We start from the raw sequence: 22134 nt of genomic DNA on the forward strand, positions 1-22134 counted from the left end.
CGGCGGGCGGGGCCCCGCCCCCGGAAGCGTGCGCCTTGTCGGCGGCGCAGGCCGGTCCCGGCGGGAGGTGCGCCATGGCCGGCGGCCGGGACGCGCTCCGCGCCCTGCTCCGCGCCGCCAATGCCCTCCTGCAGCAGCGCCGCTACCACGCCGCGCTCGCCGTCCTCAAGGGCTTCCGCAACGGGGCCGTGTGAGTGCGGCGGGGGCGGCTGAGGGGCGGGAGGGGGCGCCGGGCCCGGTGCGGGTGGGCGGGGGCCCAGTCGCTGTCGTGGTGGAGGTTCGGGAGAGGCATTTCCGTCTCCCTCAGCGATAGGCGGGGTTTTAACTGGTTTTGGGGGCCCCTTTGGGACTGGCTTATTGGGTGCACGTTCTTTTAAGCCCGTGGCCTGGGCTCCCTCTGGCTTGGCGCGCTGCTGCGGCTGGGCTGGCTTCAAAGTGAGGTGGAGTTGCTCAAGTAGCATCTTTCGGCCAGATGAATAGAAATATAGGCACTTCATACTCTAATACAAAACCTCTGAAGTATCTCTTCACTTTTGCAGTTATGGAGCAAAAATTCGTGCCCCGCATGCCCTGGTGATGACTTTCCTGTTCAAGAGCGGAAGGTACAAACCCTAGTTCTGTATTTCTGTGTTACTGCTTAGAATGCTTTCATTTAAGCATTCAATTTTTCGTGTTTCTAGAGAGCTTAAAAAGCAGAAAGATACATGAGCCATGTTCATAGCTTGTTGTTCTGATAGCTAAGCAGGACAACTCATATGCACGCACAAATATCTGTAGTTGGGGGGGGTGACCAACTCAGAATGGTTGATGAGAACCAGCAGGCAGAGAAGAAATTAGCAGCACTCTGCTGGCCTTTCAAATAAGGGAAGCCAAACTACAGCAGTGCATGTTGTGGCTTTCCCTGCTTATGCCAGACGTGCACTTATGCAAATAAATAATAATAAAAAAAAAAAAGGCTGCTTGACTAGTCACCGGATTAGGCAGAAGCACAGTCCGCAGCCTAAGTAGAGCTGTGTTCTGCTGAGTGAGCCAGGGGTGAAGGGATTTCTCCTCCCTCACAAGATGTTCTGCGGGGTGCCCAAGCTATCAGTCTAGATGGGCAGGCCAGAGGGGTGTAGTGTCCAGGCTGAGTGACTGCAGTGGTCCTGCCTTTTTGCTCTCCTAATTGTCTGTTTCTTTTCTTCAGTTTAAGAGAGAAATTGAAATCGATTGCTCAGGCTACGTACACTCATTCCCGGAACTTGGCTTATTTTGTGTTCACCTACAAGGGGCTTATGGCGTTGCAGTCCCAACTACAGAGGAAAAAAATTCCATTTCATTCTTTCTTTGCAGCCTGCATTGGGGGTTGGCTAGTGTTCGGTGAGAACAATCCCATCAACAGCCAGGTAAATGTGTTCATTGAAAGTTTCCTTGATTAATAAACAAAAAAAGAAGAGGGATCATGTGCCAGGGAGCAGTTGGTTTAGCCTGGTATGTTTCTTGTGGTTCTTACCATGTAGCATTACTTTTTTACTGTGTTCCCCTTTGCTCAAGTTCTTGGTTTGGCTGCTCTGCACTCAAATCCTGGAGGTAGTTGTGTGCCTTTGTGAATGGTGTGAGTGCTAAAAGCCCAGGTTTACCTCCAGAGCTGCACTTCTATAGCTAGGAAGGCAGGCAGGCACGGAATCCAGAGCTGTTGGATTGCCCCATCTGTCTTCTGAGCTGTGGTAACTGACTGCACGTGCCCCTAGTCTGCCTGCTCCCAGGGTCAGACCCTACAGCTTGAGTGTTGCAAGTGTAGAGCACAGTCGGTTACTGAGTTACGCTTAACTAAACTGGTTAAACCGACAAAAGCTGCTCAGGGGATGTTTGGTTTAAAGCTGGTTGTCAACACAGTCATAGATGAATCAGTAAAACACACAGATTAATCAAAAGTGTTCGACTTGTGCAATGCCCTGCAAGAGCACACCTTCCGTCTGGTTTTGTGCTGTGCTGACAGAAGAGTCGCGCAGCAGCCCTGCTAAATCGTCCTGTTCCTGTCTGCTGGCGGGTTAGCAGCGCTGCTCTGTGACTCTTCTATCAGCAGCAGCATCTGAGGAGCATTAATTGAGCAGAGGCAGAAGTTGTGCAACTGCAAAGGTGTGTTGCATTACGCCTAACTTGTTGGTTACTAAATTAGAGCACCAGCAGAGTCGTAGAACTCTGAGGTCATAGGGAAGACACAAACATCTCCAGTTATAAAGACTGCTTGATATGTGAACCTACAACCCGTTTGCTTTTAAGTTGGGCAAATTCTTTCTGCCCCTCTTGCCTGGCTTATTGCTTCTGAATCGCTCGGCCTGGCTTGCACATTGGTCAGGTTATTTATGGAATGTTCTATGGGTTTTCTCTTCATGCAGATCATTATGTACCTGCTGTCTCGTATCCTGTTCGGCTTGTCGCGGCTGGCGGTGGAAAAGGGCTATGTCCCCCAGCCAAAGCAGGATCCCTTTCCCCTTGTCGCTGCTCTGATATGGGGGACAGTTCTCTGGCTCTTTGAATACCACCGGCAAACTCTGCAGCCTTCTCTGCAGTCCTCCATGACCTACCTGTACGATGATAGTGATGTATGGCATGACATCTCTGACTTCCTCATTTATAACAAAAGGACAGACAGCAAGTAGGTGGTTCATTGTAAAACACCTTTGACTGTGACGGTACCTTCCAGCAGCTAAGGGAAAGGGTTGTTCTGTAACTCTTGACTGGTGATTTTTTTAAATTAACATCTGTCAAGCAGAGTTGCCTCTGGTGTCCTGGCCAAAATGTTCTGATCAGTTTTCTCTTGGCTCTGTTTAAAGTGAGTAAATACCCCACAGAAACTTGTTGCAGTCTCTTTTAAAAGAGGCCTTATTTTCCCTACAAGTATGGCTTTTGGGTTTGTTTTTTGGTGTTTTTTTTAAGAAACTAAATATACTTATAAAATGACAGCCTGACAGTAAGTGGAGAGTATGTCTAATCATGAAAAATGTTCTAGGGACTGTCTGAGAGTTCACAAGACAGGAGCGTTTTTCTGTGCTGCTGTGCTCCCCGTAGTGTGCTGGGAGCGGGGACCTGCTCGGGTCTGAAAGCAGGGACGTCATTTCTTCATTTCTGTGGACAACTGGAAGTCTTGTTTAAACTGTTACAAGGACAGCTGTGTGCTCCTGAAGAGAGTTTCACTGCAGTTTTCCCTCAGGGAGACCGTAAGATGTTTGAGAATAAAACTGTTAGGATTGTCTGGTACAAGGCTGGTAAATCAGGCCTGGAAGGACTATTTTTGCTCAGTTTCTTTCATGCACTTGGGCTGAATCTGTCCCTCTGCAGAGTGCACTAATTAATACCCTGTATTTATTTTAAACTTACTTGTAAACTTTTTAAAAGCTGCTTGAACTAAATACCAAAAACAGTTACGCAACTTAGACTCCTTTGAAAACAGGCTGAGGCGCGTTGCACGCCCTCAGATATCACGCTGGGTACTTTATATGCAGAAGCGAGCAACACTTTCAAGAAGCGCTTTTATTTGGGTGGAAGATAAGCACATGGGTTTCTCTTAGGTCCAGAATCAACCCTGCCCAGCAGTGGTCTGTGTTAGCTGTAATTGAGCTTGAATGTACGTGTAGTTTGTGCGGGTTTGTTGCTGAGCCGGGTTGAGCCCACGGGTGAATATTCAAGTGAATCTTCCACTTAGAAATAACACTGCTGCGGCCCAGGGAGAGTGCAGCACGCTCGGGGCTGTAACAGAACTTGACTAGATAGCTGAGGAAGAACAAGAACTGGTTTAAAATTCATAAATTCAAACTGTTAATAGTGCAAAGCACTTATCCTGCCATACAACACTATGCCATTCACGTAATGACGTGCATTAAAATAATTCCTGACGCACTGGTTTTATGTGGTGATATTTGCAAGAGAGTCATTAAGATCCCTCTGCTGACCATTCCCTTTTGGCTCAGCTGGGACTTTGTTGTTTGCCTTCCTTGTACCCATCCACTCTTCGTGCTGACCTGACCACGTCATTTCGTAATCCCGCTGATGCTGCCCATCGTCCTTTGCAGCCTCTTTACACCCCAGGCTTTAGCAATTCCTCGTATTCAATGGTGTGACTGAAACAGTACATTTAAATTCAGGTAGCTTCTGAGTGGGAAAAAATTCTCAATTTCTTCTTAAGTCATTTTTCTTTGTCCTTCTAAGCTCTTTTATTCCTATTAGACATATTCTGAGAGGTGCTTTGCTCTTTATTTTTCCGCTGTCTGTGGCAGCAGGAGGGAGAGTGAAATGTTCCCCTCCCTGTAGGCTGTCTGGTGCTGTGGTGTTTGGGATTGAATTGCATCCTGAGTGGCTCAGGTAGAAGTTAGGAATTGGGTTTGTTTATTTGTAATTAAATATTTTGCTTGGTGGAGATAAGCTTAAAGGTTTCAGTGCAGAAAAAATACTGAGGCTACAGGTGAGGTCTGATTTTCTTAATTATAAATCATGGGATCTGCACCACTGTGGGATATCTGAAGCAGCACAAGTGCGGCACTCGATTTTTATGTCAAAAGCCTCAGTATTGTTCTGATAGGAATGTCATATTCTGCAAATATTGCTGAATTCCTACGAGCTTTGATGGGATTTCAGAAAACCCTTCCACAATCTGACAGCTATGGCTTGAGAATATCTCCCTAAAAGTATTAGACTCACAAATCCTTGACCGTGTATAATTATTGTAGAAAAAGATGGTGCAGGCTGGTTGTGTGAGCTGTGTGTCTATAAGCAGTTTTTAACCTTTTTAATTTATAGCTGGCGTTCCGTTCTCTGAGAAACGCTTGTGATTCCCTTAGAGGCAAAATCATTTTCTGCTGCTAGTAGTTCTGCCACTGCAACCACGTGGCTGCTTGTGAAGCCCTTCTCTGGCCCCGGGAAGGACAAGCGACCTGTCCTGTCACACGACCGTAGTATCTCTGTCCTCTCTAGATGGCAGAACCAAGGCAATAGCCCGTTTCTAGTGTCAGCAGTGGCCAGCAGTCATCCTCGGTTCGAAACGCCTTTTTTCTCTTGGGAATCTATCACCCACCTCACTTTCAAAGCAAATTGTGCTCGAGCCTCCAACCATCTGTACTTCTGATCCAGGAGCCAGCTGCCATCCCTGGAAGACGAACTGCGGCTCGTCCCGGGAGCGGGCCCCGCGCAGCAGCAGCCGTTCGCTGGCGGTCGCGGACGGTTGGTTTTCCTGCCGCGTCGGGGCAGGACGTTAAGCTGCAAGTCACTGCTTTCCCCAGGGCAGTAATTGGAACAGTCCCTGAACGGCGTTAGTCCGCCGTGCTGGTCTGTGAGCAGATAGCTGGGGATGAACCCCTTCTGCTACCAAGGTGTTGGAACAATGCGGGCGTGTAGTAAGGAAGTGAACTAGAAGTAATTTGTCTGAGTCAGACTTTTCGGATACATAAGTTACAATCCCTGCCCTCCCCCAGTGCATTGTGTGGGGAACTGAGTCCCCTGTTTGTGTTCCTTTTTTATTAGCATTAAAACCAAAAGAAATAAGAGAGAGACAGTTGGGAAGCCACCTGTGAATCGGCCAAATGCTTAAGAATCACAAAGAAGTGCCATTTTCTCCCCCCAGCCCTGATTGGGTTTGAATTTTAAGATGAACATGGGTTTGTTTGTCTACATCAGCTTTATTTTCCCATGTTATTTCTTTCTTGACACCTGACCGTGAGGTGCTGAGTGCCTCTAAAGAGGAACAGTGTCTCCATGCTTAGCTCAGTTTGTCAAAAATTAGGATTCCTGGATAAAATTGAAGTGTTCGTTTTAAAATGACGCTTCTCCTTCAGATTTTCAGCCTCTTCTAGGGGCAGTTTTAAAGGTTAATGAATCAAACTGATCAAAAGTTTTCAGCAAGCCTTGAATACCAGACTGACTATACTGACCTATTAATCATTTATTTTATGAAGGAACAAAGCAAGCTCAGGGTTATTTACTGCCGCTGCATGCTGCCCTGGCATACCCACTGCGCTTCCCCTCTCTTTGGAGGACAGCTTGTAGGCTAGTGCTGGCTGTCAGGATCGCTGAGGAACCGTTTCCGGGACAATTACATTATTTAACAAAGGTGAGAATTAAATGGGTGCGTGACATTTGGTTTAGCTAAGGTTTTCTCTATGGCATTTGATCCTTTCAGTTAAGGGGAGGATATTTCTGAAAGAAAAACCTGTGCTGGTCCAATTAATGCCACAGAGAAGTGCTCCTGGAGGGTGCGGCTGCTGGAAGGTGTGAAGGTGTGTTCGCAGCGTGACGGCGCGCTTTGTCCTGGCCACCATCCCTGTGCCTGGGAGTGACCACCCCTGTTCAGGTAGAGGGGAGAGGCTGCAGAGCAGCTTTGATGTTGGTGCTGTGAGACTTTCTTGCCCGGGTAGAGTAGTTCAAGCTCGGCTTTAAACTGAGCTGCAGGGGGGGGTAGAAGTGTGGGGGTGATCTCTGGCTGAAATGGACTGAAACCGGGCACCCGTGGGGACCCCCTGTGACTGCAGAGGGTCCCCTGTGCACACCAAGCTCTGCAGCCGGTTGGGAGCCATCGTGGGTGGCTGGTGGCAGTGGAGTAGCCAGGACCCGGTGCAGATACCCTCACACAGGAGAAACTGCTGTGACTCAAAACTCAGTTTCACTGCATCAGCACAAATACGGCCTTTGGATCACACCCCCCCCGCCCCCAGCCTCGTGCTGTTTCCTATTTGTCAGGTTGTGTTTGTCTTCCTGGATCGTGCCAACCTGAGCAGAATGCGTTCAGTTTGCTGAGGCTGGTTTTGAAATCCAGCAGATAAGGGAGGAGAGAAAATTAGGCATAATGTTAGCCAGCATAATGTCTGTCTGCCACTGTTAATATTTTAGGGGTGCTAATCTTGAATTTTCAACCTGTGTGTTCATGCCAGATTGTTGGAGGAGGTAACTTCTTTTCTTTACTTAGAAGAAGTTTCATCTGTCTCATTTCCTGTGAGACTGGTGATGAGGAGGAGGAAAAACAAATTAAATGCTGTATAATACAAGTATTGTTACTTCTGCTTTTGGTATGTATTTTGCGTTCATAATTGCTATGTAATCCAGGCCCTGGTTTTCTGACAGCATAGAATAAAGTTAAGAACATAAACTCAGGTAACTTGTAATTATGCTGATCAGACTGCTTGTAGGGATATCTGTTTTGGTTTTAAAACGCGTGAAGGAGGGGGCAGTGGGTTGAAGTTGCTCTGTCCACTATGAATTGACTTCTTGTGCAGTCGGTGTCGTACATCAATCCAAGCCTTTCTGCCAAACTCATCTGCAGATTATTTCTGTATAATCACTCTTTGAATATTACAAAACTGTGCTTTCTATAACAATAATAAAAACCTATTTTTTGTCTTTTTTTTACTGTCGTTATTACTAAGCTAAAATATATGAAGTGATGCTTAATCATTGCATGTTGCTAGTCCTATATGTAGAGCAGTCATTCACGGAGCGCATTTTGCATCGTTTGTGCCCTTGTGTTACCGGCTCGGAGGCAATAGCCAGTGTGCTTTGACCACACCGTCGTATTTAGCTACTGCAGCACTGGCTCGCTCGGTAAGGATCCTCGCTGCAAAGACAAACGGGGGTGGCTGTCATCCTGGGTGGGTTTTTTGAAGCATGACCTTTCCTATGCCGTAGCTGTTTGTATCACTGAGCGTGGCCGTACCTGCAGGCAAAGTGAGCCCCGCTGGGGGGTCGCAGCACATACCAACTGGACGTACTCAATCGCAGTTTAAATGGGACAGAGCGTGACCGGCTCTTGCTGCGCAGCTAGCGCAGAGGCCGTCTGTCCCGTCGGGTGTTCCTGGGGTGACCTGGTCACAGGGCAGTCCGCTCCTTGGTGCCTCGCAGCCTGCCAGGAGCACCCACAAGTGGTTGCAGAGAGCATACAGCTGTTCAGAGAGAAGTCAGCTGGAGGAAGCTCTGTCGGTCACTGCCCGGCTCCTGTGTGGAGTCCTGGCTTCAGTCTGTAGGGCTGGTCCTTGCCCAAATTACTCTTCTTTCGGGCAGACAGCTTGCGGCAGGACCATCTGCCGGAGCAGGGCACAGGTAGAAGGCACCAGACACAAGTCTGAACCTGCTTCACCCATTAGCTCAACCAAGTAAGAACATCCACAAATAGTTAGCCAAAATATGAGTGCGTATAGATGACTTTGCTGCTTGTTCCAAGCTAAGAGCTGCAGAGGTAACAGCTGTGGTGGTGGGCATACAGCAGTCGCGGTGTGAGGAGCTCCCTATGGCACAGGCAGGTGACTGGGGTCCTGATCCCAGGCAGAAGAAGGTTCCTCTGTGAGGGCAGCGCTGAACATCTGTAAGACAAAACCTCCTGCTTCGTAGCTGCTGTAATACTGGAATGTCCAGCCCAGGCCCATGAGAAGCCAAATTAACACTTCCAAACTGGTATCAGTTCTATCTCAAAACATTTTTTTCCCCTCTCAAAGCATCATACTTTACCTGAGCTCCCCTTCTGTTCCAAGTGAAGCTCTGAGTGAGCTACAGGTTTTGCTCTGACATTTTACCTCCCTTTTGGGTGCACAGTGCCGATGGCCGTGCTCTGAACCTGCTGGGAAGTGAACTTGGACTGGCTAGAGTTACTAAGTCCAGGTAAAAGCTAAAGCACAGAAGGCAACATCAAGGGGCTTGTTCCTAAATGTACTCCTTGATGACTCCCAAGCTCTTTGCATAACGTACCACTGTGCAAGGAGAGAAACACTTCAGCCTCTGCATTCCTCCGCAGGCCTTGACTGAAGGAAATTGAAGAGCCTGGTCGGACTGGTTTTTAGCAACTGGTGTGGGAAGCAGGCGCTTGTACTGCTCTGTCTTACAGAAGATGGAACAAGATTGCGCTGTTTGGGTGTGAAGAGCAGAGGGGGGGGTGAGCTTCTACTAAAAGACTCTATGGATTGATGTGAGTTTTAATAGCAGATGCCATCATACAAAAGAAGGAAATAATGCTGCCGAATCTGTTGTGGCCGGCATCCAAGAGAGTAGCTGACCTGATGGCTTGGGAGGAGAACTGCTGGTGTATTCTTCTGTAACAAGATGCAAGGGAAGAGGCAGTTCCTAGCTTTTGGGACCAGGATCTCAGAGAAGACACCTAAACCACTGATGCGTTCCTGCCGCAGGCAAGCTTTAATTATTCTATGTGTGCTATCAGGAAATGGCTTTGATTCCCATAGAAAAGCCGTGGCTGCGGTGACTGAGGTGGAGGGCAGTAAGGTCAGGACAGCGGCGCGATGGAGGCTTGGGGCTTTCCCCAGCTGCCTGTCCCCACCACATGTCCTCTTGCAGCGGGAGCATGCCACACTGTTGGCTTGCTGTCATCTGAACCGAGGTGCTGGGGACCGGAGTACTGGCAGGAGACCCCGGGGGGAAGTTGTGCTTCCCTTCACACGACACAGTCGTTCCAGTGCGACGGCTCAGCGCAGACCATTGGGGAACTGCTGAGAGCAGGACCACACTGCGGGAGACAAAGGCAGTAAACGTGCTTCTGGGACACCTACACGCTGAGGTTAACCGAGCACAGGGATGCAGGTTTGCATCCTGCCAGCTCTCCTTCTGCCTGCTCCCTCGAGGTGATTTTGCAGCTCCATCTCTGTCTTCAGCCCCGATCTGCACCTTTTCCTCAGCACAGGGACCAGCAGACACCCCTTGGCCTGAGTGTGTCCTGATGTACAAGGCAGCCAAAACTCACCCGAACCCAGTGACTGCTGGGGTGAATCGGACTGGGGTACCAAGCGTATGAATAGCCTTCCTGATCCCCTCCGTGACCAAGTGGAGCTGCAGAGACAGGGCTTTATCTCTGTGCAGCACCCACCAGACAGCTAATCTTGGGAGCAGGTCTCCTGTCCTTTGCAGGGCTGGCGAGGCTGGGAGGAGGCTGCAGCTGTGCAGGAGACGGGATTCATCTGCTTTCCCTCATATGCATGCAAGAAAAGCCCCTGCCCTTCCTTCCACCACAAGCAGTTGCCTTTCGTTTGTCTTCACAACTGCCCTTTTTCAGTGCCACCAGCCCTAAACCCTCGGAGAACTTGCGCTGCAGCCAGGCAGCGTGGCAGCTCCGGGGGAGAGGGGGGCAGAGCACAGCCTGCTCTCCCCAAATAAGCTCCCGCATGAATTAGGGGGAAAAAAAAAACCAGCTTTTGTGAGCAGAGCGGGAGCAGCTGGTGCAGCAGCTGTGTCCCAAACCGTGCATCACCCCAGGAAGCGCCTGGCCGAGGCTCCCCAGGGATGGGGAGAGCACCGCCAGCCATTCGCTCCTGCCCGGCTGTTGGGGTTGCCTTTTTCGCCCCTCCCCAGATGGAAGAAACATTAACTGTGTGCAAACATCTGGTCTAACTGTTGCTTATGCTTCACGGTAATGATATTGCAGTGCGAGGGCTCCGGAGAATGGGCCCTTGAATATTAGAAGGGCCAAGTGTTAATTAACTGTATTAATTTCCTTTAAGCAAGGCAGCATTTCTATTTGCTCTTGGCTGATGAAGAAATGAGGCATGGAGAGGTGATATGATTGGTCACGGACATGCAATGTGTTACTGGCATATTTAAGGATGTAGGGATCCTGGGAAATCACGGCGCTGCTCCGCGCTGGCTGTCCTGCAGGGCAATTACAGCCGCTGCCCAAGTATCCAGTATAAAATCCTTTAAAGCCTGAAACCTGTTCGGCCAGCACAGGGGCACTGCGTGTCAGGATCTGCACCACAGCCGAGGAGTCAACTCATCGCTGTGAATGCCTCCTGCACCCCACGCACTGCTGGAAAAACCACCCTGTCTCCTGCGTCCCAGGCAGGTCGGGCTTGGCAGCGGGGCCGGGACAGGAGCCAGCGCTGGCCCACAGCCCTGCCCAGAGGCAGCAAGGGGCTGGGGGCCACTGTGCTCCACCACGGGCCTCCTGGGGATGTGTGGGGCAGGTCTTGGGGGGCACAGAGGGGTTTTGGGTGCCTGGCTGAGACCCACACTTCGGCCATGAGCCTCAGCATCTCTCTGCCCGGGCAAAGGCCTCGTCTTTAAATGCAGGGGGGATCATTAGAAGGATGTATATGTTTTTTTCCTTTTTAATTTTGTCTTCTCATGCAGCAGGAGGGTTATCAGCACCCTGCACATGGGAGACGCTGATGGTGGGAGCTGCCTGTGCCATGTCTCGTGGGCGGACTGTCATCTCTTGGCGTGGCAGGGCCACTCCCGGCTCTGGCTGCCATCCCCCCTGCCTCACCCCTGGCTGCACAGTCCCACCCTCAGAGATAGCTGCCAGCACAGTCAAGTGCAAATTTTGCTTCCAGCAGAGCTTTTTCTCCATGCTGCCCTGCAAGGGGTTATCAGCCAGCGCTGAAGAAGCTGCCGAGATCCACAGCTGTTTGGAAACACAGAATGCCGTGAATCATCCGGCAAATGGATGGAGCAGATTGCAGCATCCCGGGCATTCCGTGCGAGCTGGAACTCTCGAGCAGTGTCAGAGCCCAAAGCCTCAAGACTTGCCCAACAGCCTTGTCCACAAGTCTCGAGGCAGCTTTGCAGTGAGGGAGAGAGGACACGAGCCACTCATCCCTTCGTTCCTCCGTTGGTTGTACAGACACGGTACAGGAGTCCCAACACCCCCCAAAGAACGGTGCCCCACGGTACAGCAGACCCCCTGCTCGAAGGCTGCACCCCAGCACGGCTGGGCCCCCCGAGGTCCTCGGCCATCACCCCCCCCCAGGGAAAGGCCACGTGCGGGGACACCCCATAAAGCCCAAACCCACCCTCTGTGTCCCATCTGGGCCCCACGGGTGGGCACAGTTCACGGCCGGGGGGGGGCGACAGGAACTTTGCTGGTGGGTGTTTGCCAGTGCCCTCCTCCGCCATCCGGAAGGCAACTGCGCCCGCAGCCGGAAACCCGTCACCCCCGATGGGGCAGGACCTGGAGCACCCGTCCGGGGCACAGAGAACCCTCCGTGCCCGCCGGTGTTGTGTGATCAGCTTTTCCCGAGGCTCTAAAAAAAACTCCCAAACGCCAAAAAAACCCCACAGGTGGGCAAAGCACGGGCCGGGGATGCTTCAGAGCGGGAATCCTGGGGGGCGGCGGGGTGGCGGAGCGGGGGGGGACGGCAGAGGCCCCCCCCTCCCCCCCCCCCCGCCCTCCACCGCCGCCCCGGCCCGGCCCTGGTCCGCACCCACGCGGCGCCCCCGCCGCGTCCCCGAGCCGCCCCCCGATTGGCCCCTGCCTCGGCGCGGCGCCGCCGATTGGCCGCCTGTCAGCTCGTCCGGCGCCGCCACCCGCGCCCAATAGGCGAGCGGCACCGCCCGTCGCTTCGGCTGCGGTGTCCAATGAGACGGCACCACTCCGCCCCCGCCTCGGCGCCCGGTGGAGGGCGCAGCCAATGGGCGGGCGGCGGGGAGGCTCGCGCCGCTTTCGCGGCAAAAAGGATTTGGCGCGCAAAGGCGCGCGGTGGCCGGCGCGCCGAACAATACGGCGGCGGGCGCGGAGCCGAGCGGAGCGGAGCGGCCCCGCGCCCGGCATGGGCCGCGCCCCAGCCCGCGCCCTGCCCGCCGCGCCGCCCGCCGCCCCGGCGGCCATGTGAGCCATGGCGGCGGCGGCGGGCGGCGCGGCGGGGCTGGCGGCGCTGCTGGGCAGCGCCTCCCCGCACCTCCTCATCGTCTCCGCCGCTGAGGAGCCCGCGGGCGTCGCTCACCCCGACGCCGACCTCCTGCTCTTCGCCACGCCGCAGCCCGCCCGCCCCGGCGCCGCGCCGAGACGGCCCGCGCTGGGCCGCCCGCCGGTAACCACCGGGACCGAGACGGGGAGGGGGCGGCGTGGGGGCTGCGGAGCCCGCGACCCTGCGGGCTCTGGCGGGGCCGTGCTCTATATCGGGCCGTGCGGGGCCGGGCCGTATACCGGGCCGGGCCGTGCCACGCCGTGCTGTCCTGCCCCCTGCTCTGCACCCTGCTGGGCCGGGCCGTGCCCTGCTGTACCCTGCCCGGCTGGGCCGTGCTGTCCCAGCCGCGCTGCGCCGTGCCGTGCCGTGCCGTGCCACGCAGCACACCTGCCGAGCTCGGCCCTTCTCCGGCTGCCGCTGCGGAAGCCCACGCCCGGGCGCGCTGGGCCGTGCTTTGCCTCCCGCGCCTGCTTTGGGGCGCTCCCCCGCAGCCTGGCGGCCCCCCCCCCCCCCGGCGGGGGCAGCCCCCCATCCCCGCTGCCGTGCGTGGCAGCCGAGCAGCCGCTCCCTCCAGCGCCATCCTGCCGGGAGTGGGAGCTTCCAAGCTCGGCGGCGCTGTACCCCTGGAATGGGGGGGGTGGTGGTGTCCCTCGGGGCCGCCCTCCGTCGTCAACGCTGTGGGGGACAGCGGGGCCGTGGCGGGGGTTGTCGCCGTCCCTCTGGTGAGCCCCGTCCCTTGCAGGTGAAGAGGAAGTTGAACTTGGAGACCGATCACCAGTACATAGCAGAGAGCCTGCCGGTGGGCCGGGGCAAGGCCAGGAACCCCGCTAAAGGTACCAGTCTTGCTCCCCCTGCCCCCCCCCCCGCCAGCCCAGCCCGGAGCAGGGGGTCCGGCCACCCCGCTCAGCTGCCCACAGGCTGATCTGTGCCTCCAGGCTGGTCCCTGGCAGTTTCTCCCCAGCCCTTCGTGTCAGCGTGGAGAAGCTGTTCCTGGGGCCAGGCGGTTTCTAGCTGCTTTCTCCAGCCCATGCTGCTGTCCCCTGGGCTGGTGGCGCGGGTGTCCTGCGCGTCTGCTGGTCACCCCACCGGCGCCATCCCTCCCTGGGGGAAAGAGCTGTAGCTGCTGGCATGGTGCTGGTGCAGCGTCCCAAACGGACCCTTCATCGTCTTCTCCCCCTCCCCCACCCCGAGCCCTGCCTGGCGCCTTGGTGTCACAACCGAGCTTGCCATCGTGACTGAGCACGGGTGTCAGAGCCTGTGCCAGGTCCCACAGCATCCTTCCCATGGAGGATGTGGGGAGCTCACCCCATTGCCCTCAGAAAGCAAATGGGGTTTGGGGTGCTGGTCCTGGTCCCTGGTCCACGAGCCACCTGTGAGCATGGGGGGCTGTTTTGCGGCCTCTCAGTTCCAGCACTGGGTTTCCCTTGTGGCTAAATCACGCTTGTCCTCGGTGGCTGGCAGGGGCAAAGTCTCCCGGGGAGAAGTCCCGCTATGAGACCTCGCTGAACCTCACCACTAAGCGCTTCCTGGAGCTGCTGAGCCAGTCGCCTGATGGTGTGGTGGATCTCAACTGGGCGGCCGAGGTCCTGAAGGTGCAGAAGAGGCGCATCTACGACATCACCAATGTCCTGGAGGGCATCCAGCTCATCACCAAGAAATCCAAGAACAACATCCAGTGGCTGTACGTCCTTGGGTTGGACTCCTGGGGCTGTGCCTGGCTGTCCCCTGGGATGGGGGAGCTGCCTGGGCCAAACTTGGGGTGGAGTAGGGTCTTGCTGGGATGGAGAAGCTCAGAGCAGTGTCACTAGAGCATCTGCTCGGGGGTTGAGTGGTGGTTCCCCCTTCACATGGTCCGCGGCCCCGGGCAAGGGCTGATGCTGAATTGCGGGTGGCTCCCACGCACATCGGTATTCCTGGGCCTGCTACGAGTCCCGCTCGGGCTCCTCAAGCCAGCCTGAGGAGTGGGGGGCTGTGTCCAGGCTCAGGGAAGGGATCCCAGGGCTGTGCCCTGCTCGGAAACTCCCGCAAGGCTGATTCCCTGGGTATGGGGTGGGATTTAGCCTGGCCCAGGTGGGGACAGTGCCTGGGGACAGTCACGCTGTGGAGTTTGGCTCCTGATGGCCGCGGTGCTCCCCAGGGGCAGCCAGGCCACTGTGGGGGCCCCCGGCCAGCACCGGCTGCTGGAGAAGGAGCTGCGGGAGCTGCAAGCGGCCGAGCGGCAGCTGGACGACCTCATCCAGACATGCACGGTGCAGCTGCGCCTGCTCACCGAGGACCCCGCCAACCAGCAATATCCTTTGGTGCGGGGCCAGGACGGGGCTGGCTGGGTGGGGGGGATGCGATTGAGCCCCGAGATGAGCTCGGCTGTGGTGCAGTCAGAGCATTTCACAGCCCACCCCGCTCCCACGTGAAAGCATCCCTGTGTCTGCTCCTTGACCCGCCACACCGCAGCCTACGTGACCTGCCAGGATCTCCGCAGCGTTGTGGACCCATCGGAGCAAATGGTGATGGTTATCAAAGCCCCCCCGGAGACCCAGCTGCAGGTCTCGGACCCAGCGGAGGTGAGCTGGAGCCACCCTCTCCTCCCCATGTCTGCAAAGCCCAGCCCAGGCTCCCTGGGCATCCTTGTGCCTCCTTGTCTTACTCCTCTCCCCTTTCCCCAGGCTTTCCAGGTCTCCGTGCGAAGCACTCAGGGCCCCATCGACGTCTTCCTCTGCCCCGAGGACAGCTCGGGGGTCTGTAGCCCCGTCAAGAGCCCCTTCAAAGCCCCCGCAGAGGAGTCGTCCCCCAGCCATTCGCAGCCCAGATCCTCCCCGCTCCTGCATCCCGCCCAGGACGTGAATATGTCTCTGCTGCCTGGAGAGCAAGGTGGGCGGCTGGCGTTGGGGACACAGGGATGCTGGCATGGTGGCTCTAGCTGGGGGCTCTTGCTGTGTTTGCAGCTGTGGCCTCTGCTGTTGGCACAAGCAAGGAGCTGGGGTGATGCTTGGGCACCTCAGCGAGGCAGGGAGGTGGGAAGGCAGGTTCTATGTAGTCAAAAACGGCTTTTTTTGGGTTTTTTGGTAAGGATTGTGGGGTTTACGACTGCTTCCCATCCCCACAGAAACACTGCTGCCAGGGACGAGCGCGCTGCCCGGCAAGTGCCCAGCGGAGGAGGTGAGCCTCTCGCCGCTGGCCTCCATGGACGCCCTCCTGGAGCAGAGCAGGGACGATTTTTCGGGTTTCTTGGCGGACGAGTTCATCAACCTGTCGCCGCCGCAGGCGCAGGACTACCACTTCGGCCTGGAGGAGGGCGAGGGCATCAGCGAGCTCTTCGACTGTGACTTTGGGGACTTCACACCCTTGGACTTCTGAGGTTCTGCCCGGCTGCTCGCAGGGGAGCTGCCGGGAGGGGCAGGGGGGCACCCCTGGGCTCCTGCCCTCGCGGGCCGGGCGGGCAGGGCAGGCAGCCCCTCTGGCTGCAGCGCCCGTAGCTCCTCTCCCCTGTCCCTTTTTGCAATATTTTCTTCCTACCCCTCCAGCCTCCCTGGCCTGTTGGGGGCCAGTAGCGTCCCCGGCTCCAGCCCCGCAAGGGGGATGCCAGGGTGGGGGTCCCATCTCAGGGGACACCCCACAGGGCCCTGATTATGGGGGGGCTGCCCAGGGCAGAGCCGCTGCCCCCCTCGGGTGCCCGTTACAGAGCTTTAAGCAGTCCTGTGTATAGATTTGATTAATTTATTATTGTCCCCTGGGGACAGCGTTTAGTTTCCCAGGGGGGCTGGGGGGGGGGGGCCGTGCAGCAGAGTGGGGGTGCTGAGAGGTTTCGTCGTGCTGGGAAGGGGGTGGCGGAGATGCGGGGGGACGCTGGGTTGGGGCTGTCCCTCTCTGCGTGGGGGGCTGCTTGCAGCCTGGCTGAGTGTGGGGTATTTATTTATTATTTATGGCGTGTGGGAGCTCTCCCAGGACACGGGGGGGGCGGGAAGGAACAGGGGGACGCTGCTGGTGGTGGTGGGGGACATGGAGGGTCCGGCTGGGGGCTCACCAGCACGTCCTGGCTTTGCTTGCAGCCAAAACAGGGCTGCTGGCAAGGTCACCGCAGTGGCAGGTGGCTGCGGGAGCGGGGACGGGGCTGGATGGGGCTGATGGCCCCGAGACCATGTGTGTGTCTCCTCGGGGGGACACAGGGGTGACCCGGGCGGGGGCGCATCTCTGCGAGCGAGGACCCAACGCTGTCTCCAGGCTTTTCTTCCCCTCCCCATGCAGCCGTTCAGCCTTCCGGCTCTGTCTCCCCATCTCTGGCCCACGGGTGCTGGGAGAGGTGGAGGGGAGGAAAGGGGGGGGTCCCGGGGCCCCACAGGGCTGGGCTGGAGACGCACTTTCACTTTTACTGCCTTTTAACAAGCTTGTGTTCCTCTGAGCTTTGTGTTTAATAAAGGTTTCTACTGACTGTGGCCTTCGGTGCAGGGCTGCTGGGGGCATTAGGGGCGGTTGGGACCTCAAGCTGAGAAACCAAGGTGTTTGGGGTTATTTTTTGGGTTCTTTGTTTTTATTTTGAACTTGAAATGCACGAGCAGGGATGTCACTGCCTGAGGTTATAGGTCCTGGGGTTTTTTTTTCCCTTCCCTGCAACTCCACGCACTTCCAGTGTAGGTTAGGAGCTGGGGCTGATCGTGCCATCCTCTGCTCCTCCAAAGAGGCTGTGCCCCAGGGGGATGGGGCAGTGGGTCTGGATGAGGATCGCTTCTTTTGGCAGCCCCTGTTCCCCACTCAGCTCATCTCCTGCCTCCCCCCTTCCCGTTCCACTGGTTTTGGGGCAGCGTTTGCACAGGGGTGCCTGCGGCCGCAGCTCCTGTGCGGGGAGAAGGAAGGCAGCATGGGGCTGATGTGAAACCAGTTTGTGCATCCACTGCACCAGCAGGCTCCCAGTGACTTCCCGGCTCCCCTGTTCGCCGCAGCACCTCTTGGTCCTTCCTGAAGGCAGCTGCCAGCATCGTTCACAGCCCAAAGTTCAAAGTCCCCATGTCCCTGCTCACTGGGGATGAGCTGGCTGCAGCCCTGACCCTGAGTGCCCCAACCCTCTCTGCAAGCCCTCTGTCCCCTTGCTGGGGAGCAAGGGATATTGGGGACACCCCGAGGAGGGATACTTGGAGACTCCATGGACCCCCTGGCGGTCTGGAGCCAGCCCAGGGGGGCCATGGCCCCCACCACAGTGGCAGGCAGGGACGTGCCACTTCCTTCCCGTCTTTGTGCGCTTGCTCCCCTCCTCTTTCTGCCCGGCCTCCTGCCTGTTTCTCCTTTAAACAGCCTGATAAATATTTTACTCTGGACCACGTTGCATAAGCTCACCCCGCTCCTGCGTCACCTCTTGCAGGAAATAGAAGCCTGGGTGATGGCTGGGCTGCCGGCGGGTGCTGGGGTGGCACAGCGAGCCCATCGCCGCTGCCTCGCCTCCCACCTCCCTCCTCGTGCCTCCATCCCCACACCCAGGCACAGCCCCCTGCTCGTTGTGCTGCCACAGGATTGTTGTCACTGCAGGACACGCGTGGATAGCAGTGTGCCAGCGTAGGGTGGCAAACCCCGTGGCTCTGCCCCATCCATGGTGGCAGGCGGTCCCCGCTCCCAGCCTTCCTCCCCACAGCCCCCTGGGACTGGCCACGTCTCAGGAGCGGGGCCAGCCACCCCTCAAGGAGGGGAGCATGCCGTGCCATCCCAAACCCCAGCAGCCAGGAGGGCAATGGCATGCACAGCCCATCTGTCCCCTGTGTTGGGGTGGGATCAGCTGGTGGCTTGCTGTCCCGCTGTTGCCCCATGAAATGGGGCTTTTTCAGGCAATTAAACTGAAAGAGCTCTCCTGGTCCGTGGGGCAGGAGGATGTGGAGACCAGGGTGGGTGGGCATGGTCCCCAGTGTGCTGCATCCTTCTTTACAAGGTCGATGTTTGTCACCTGAGGTGACGGAGGTGCTGCAGCTATGATTTACTGCAGAGAGCCCAGCCCAGCCATATGCCATTGCATTTTCAACCCTATGCTTAGGAGGATCCGGCCCCCCTCCTCCTCTTTCCCCTCTTGGTTTCATTTTCCTGGGGCATAATGGTGATCTGCAATGCTGCCCAAAGGGGTGAGACCCCAGCGAGGGGGAAGTGGCCGTTGGCTTTCACGGGAGCCAGCGGGCACAGGGAGAGAGCAGAGGACTCACACCAACGTCCCGTGCTCTGCAGGGCTGTTCCCACGAGCGAGCTAACCCCCGGTCGCAGCACAGCTTTTCCCTTTTCCCCTGAGCAAAGGCAAACCTCTGATGGCATTCACCATCACATTCCCCTAGCAGGGAACTCCACGGGGTGATGAGCCCTTGGGATTCCTGGTCCCCACGAAAGCAGGCCCCCTGGCAGGGACAGGACTGCGTCCCCCGCTGCGGCAGCGCAGCCCAGCTCTGGGGGAACGCGTTGGTGGCTCCACATGAGCCCGAGCACCGCAAAAATAACCGCTCTGCCTCCCAGAGATGATTCATGATGCAGCTGAAGGGCTTCCCTCCTGCTATTTCGAATCGCTGGAGAAAAATGCTGATGATAGCTCGTGTCGGGGCTCTCGTTTCCGAAGGGCACATGGCAGCTTTGGCAAGCGGCCCCGGGCACTGCCTGGTTTTATGAGCTATCTGCTTTTCTTCATTGGGCAAGCCCTGCACGCATCCTGCGTGCCCTGTGGTCCTCGGCTCCTCTTTGCTCCCATCTCTCATTCCCTGGCAGTAACCCTGCAGAGACTGTGCCCATCCAGCTCCGGGAGCGCCCGGTGCCGTTGGGCTGCAGTGGCGGCTCCACTGGCACCGGCAAACGCCGCGGCAGGCGGGCGGGCAACCGCAGGCTGAGTTGTGCCGGAATCGAACGCGGTGCTGAGCTCAGGCAGTCGGGGGGTCTCCTGTCCCGGGGCTGCAAGGTTTGGACTCGGAGGAGTCAGGAGAGCCCAACCGTGGGATGAGCTCTGGGACAGGCTGGCAGTGGCTGGGGCAGGGGGGGGGGCAGCATTAGATGCTGACACAGCATAAATTTTTCTAGAATTTATTGTACCTTTAATCTAATCCCTCTTGGAGGGTTCAGGCATGTTTTGGGGTCTCTGTAGGCCCCTATGGTACATCTGGCCCGGGGTGCCGTGCCCCTGCCAGCACTGCCTGCTCCCTGCCTTGCTCCTGGATCCTGCCCCACACTTCAATGCTTCCACTTCCGAAAACCACTCGCGTTTCTTCCGCAAGGAAGTACCTCAGGGAGGTGAAGCGCAGCATTGTTTATTCACAAGAAGCCAATTCGTTTCGTTCCTGCTGTGTTGTGGTCCTGTGCCCCCTCGACCCGGGGAGCAGAGCAGAGCCCTGGGGTCCTCCCCACAGCTGGGCCGAGGTCGTGTCCCCCTTCCCTGCTGGTGGCTTTCGGGGTGCACTTCAGAAGCGCCCATGGAAGGAGCTGGGGGCAACCGCCTCCTCCTGTCACTGACAGAAGTTCTGCCCTGGACTTCACCCTCAAAACTTTCCAGCTGCTCCTTCCCACGTTAAAACTCATGCTGACCCCAGGGTGTCCTGATAAGGACCGAGCATGGATTTTAGCAACATGGGAGTGCGGAAAGGCCCCTCCATGGCTTTGCTTTGGTCCACGGCAGAGCCCCACCATCACCCAAGCCCCTTACCACGCTCCCTGGCAAGGTGATCCTCCATCCCCACTGCCATAGGGCCTCCCCTGCCTGTTTCTCTAATACCTGCCTCCATTTTAATTTGATTTGGTGATGATCATGCTTGACAGCTCCAGCTCTTGGACATCTTTCTGCCTCCCCAGGGGCAGGGGACAGCCCTGTGCCGTGCGGACTGGGTGCACGTGCTCCCTGGAGCCCTCAGATACCCCCACCAGGCCCCAGGTGCACTTTTTCCGCCTCTTTTCCCTTGCACACACCCAGAGTAGCTGGGAGATGGTAAAAATAGCTGTGATGCGTCCTTGCAACTGCTCTGGGCTCAGCTTGCAGCCGGTTGTCCCTGGGGGAGGAGGAGGGCGAGCGAACTACATGTGCTGCAGCTCGGTCACGTTGGGCTATGGAAGCATCTTGGTTTTGAGACCTGGGTTAAGTAAGAGAAGCCAAGCTCAGCAAAACAGATTGGCCTCAAGAGGTCCATGTGAAGGGAGAGGTGGTGCAGATGGAGGCAAGCCTGGCTGGGATTTTGCATCCAAGCAAAACTGGTGCACGCCCCTTTCTGTAAGTAAAATCCTGGGATACTCCAAGAGGGATGGGAAGAAGCCCACCCCCCAAAAAAGTCACCACACATCATGTACCCTGGGAGCGATGTGAAGCTCTGCCCAGACGCGGCTTTATCTAGTTTATTAATTGAATTATCTGTTTCTTGTTTGTGAAATCTTTGAGGACAGGCTGGGGTATGGACATGGATGTCTGTCCTGTTCCTCTCCGCATGCACAGGCCTCCAAGTGCCTGTGCCAGACAGGGATGAAGGCACCTCCTCCCCAGTCAGGCTGCCCCCACTCCTGCAGCCCGCGCTTGGGATGGGAAGGGGGTTTTACATCTGCTGGAGGTACTGGGACCCAGCGCCATTGGTATGACCCCCTGATGCCCGGCATGCCGCACTGGAGGGAACCAGACACCATGGGCACGGAGGAGCTGGCACCACCAGAAGGTCTCCTGGATGGCAGAGGGACCAGCCCAGGGCCAGCTGCAACCACAGTGGGACCACCCATGGCCAAACAGGGGCCACCCCAGCACCAACTGGGACAACCAGGGCTGCCCTGGGGCCAACCACCACCATGCTGAGGCCACCCATGGCCACACTGAGACCACCTGGGGCAACCAGGGCTACCGTGGGGCCAACAAGGACCACACCGGCACCACCCGCGGCCAAACCGTGACCAAGCGGGGCAACCAGTCACAGTGGGACCACCGTGGGCTGCACTGGGAGCACAGTGGGGTGCACCGGATCCAGCTGGCACCAGCCCGGTGTTAACCCCGCGGCCGACTGAGCCCCGGGAACGCGACGCCGGTCCCCGCCGCCACCCCCGCGCCCCCGCCGCCACCCCCGCGCCCCTCACAGCGTCGCCCCGCCCCTCTCCCCTCCGCCAACGAGAGGCACGGCCCTGAGGTGCCAATCACCGCCCGGGACCAATCGGATCGCCGCGGGGGCGGGCTCTCAGCGGAGGCAAAGTTGCCTGGCGGCTGCGGGAGCCGCTCGGGTGCGTCCAGCTCCGCGCGGCGCTTCTTGCGGCGTCGTACTGCGCCCTACGGCACCGCAGCGGGTCCTACGGCACCGCTCCCTACGGCACCGCTCCCTACGGCACCGCAGCGCGGGACATCGCGCCCTACGGCACCGCAGCGTGTCCTACGGCACCGCTCCCTACGGCACCGCAGCGCGGGACATCGCGCCCTACGGCACCGTAGCGTGCCCTACGGCACCGCTCCCTACGGCACCGCACCTCTCCCTACGGCACCGCAGCGCGGGACATCGCGCCCTACGGCACCGCAGCGTGTCCTACGGCA

General features: G+C 57.1%; 2 protein-coding genes across 3 annotated transcripts; both read left to right on the forward strand.

Moving 5' to 3' along the window:
• The first annotated feature begins 74 nt into the window (after positions 1-74).
• On the forward strand, positions 75-5177 carry PXMP4 (peroxisomal membrane protein 4). 2 transcript variants are annotated; one of them, XM_086474827.1, is made up of 5 exons: positions 75-190; positions 540-602; positions 1187-1385; positions 2379-2638; positions 2993-5177. In XM_086474827.1, exons 1-5 carry the CDS (start codon positions 75-77, stop codon positions 3081-3083), a joined length of 729 nt encoding a protein of 242 aa, XP_086330953.1. In that variant the 3' UTR covers positions 3084-5177. The 2 variants fall into 2 exon arrangements, with proteins under 2 accessions (XP_086330953.1, XP_086330954.1); XM_086474828.1 differs by having other exon boundaries at positions 2379-3033.
• A 7395-nt stretch (positions 5178-12572) lies between these two features.
• E2F1 (E2F transcription factor 1) lies at positions 12573-15998 on the forward strand. Its single transcript, XM_086474942.1, has 7 exons — positions 12573-12767; positions 13387-13477; positions 14106-14325; positions 14782-14934; positions 15091-15205; positions 15308-15512; positions 15748-15998. The coding sequence occupies exons 1-7, from the start codon at positions 12573-12575 to the stop codon at positions 15996-15998; spliced, it is 1230 nt and encodes a 409-aa protein (XP_086331068.1).
• The last annotated feature ends 6136 nt before the right edge of the window (positions 15999-22134 follow it).

This window comes from Leptosomus discolor, chromosome 17 (assembly GCF_034619465.1).
Source record: "Leptosomus discolor isolate bLepDis1 chromosome 17, bLepDis1.hap2, whole genome shotgun sequence".
Lineage (NCBI taxonomy): Eukaryota > Metazoa > Chordata > Aves > Leptosomiformes > Leptosomidae > Leptosomus > Leptosomus discolor.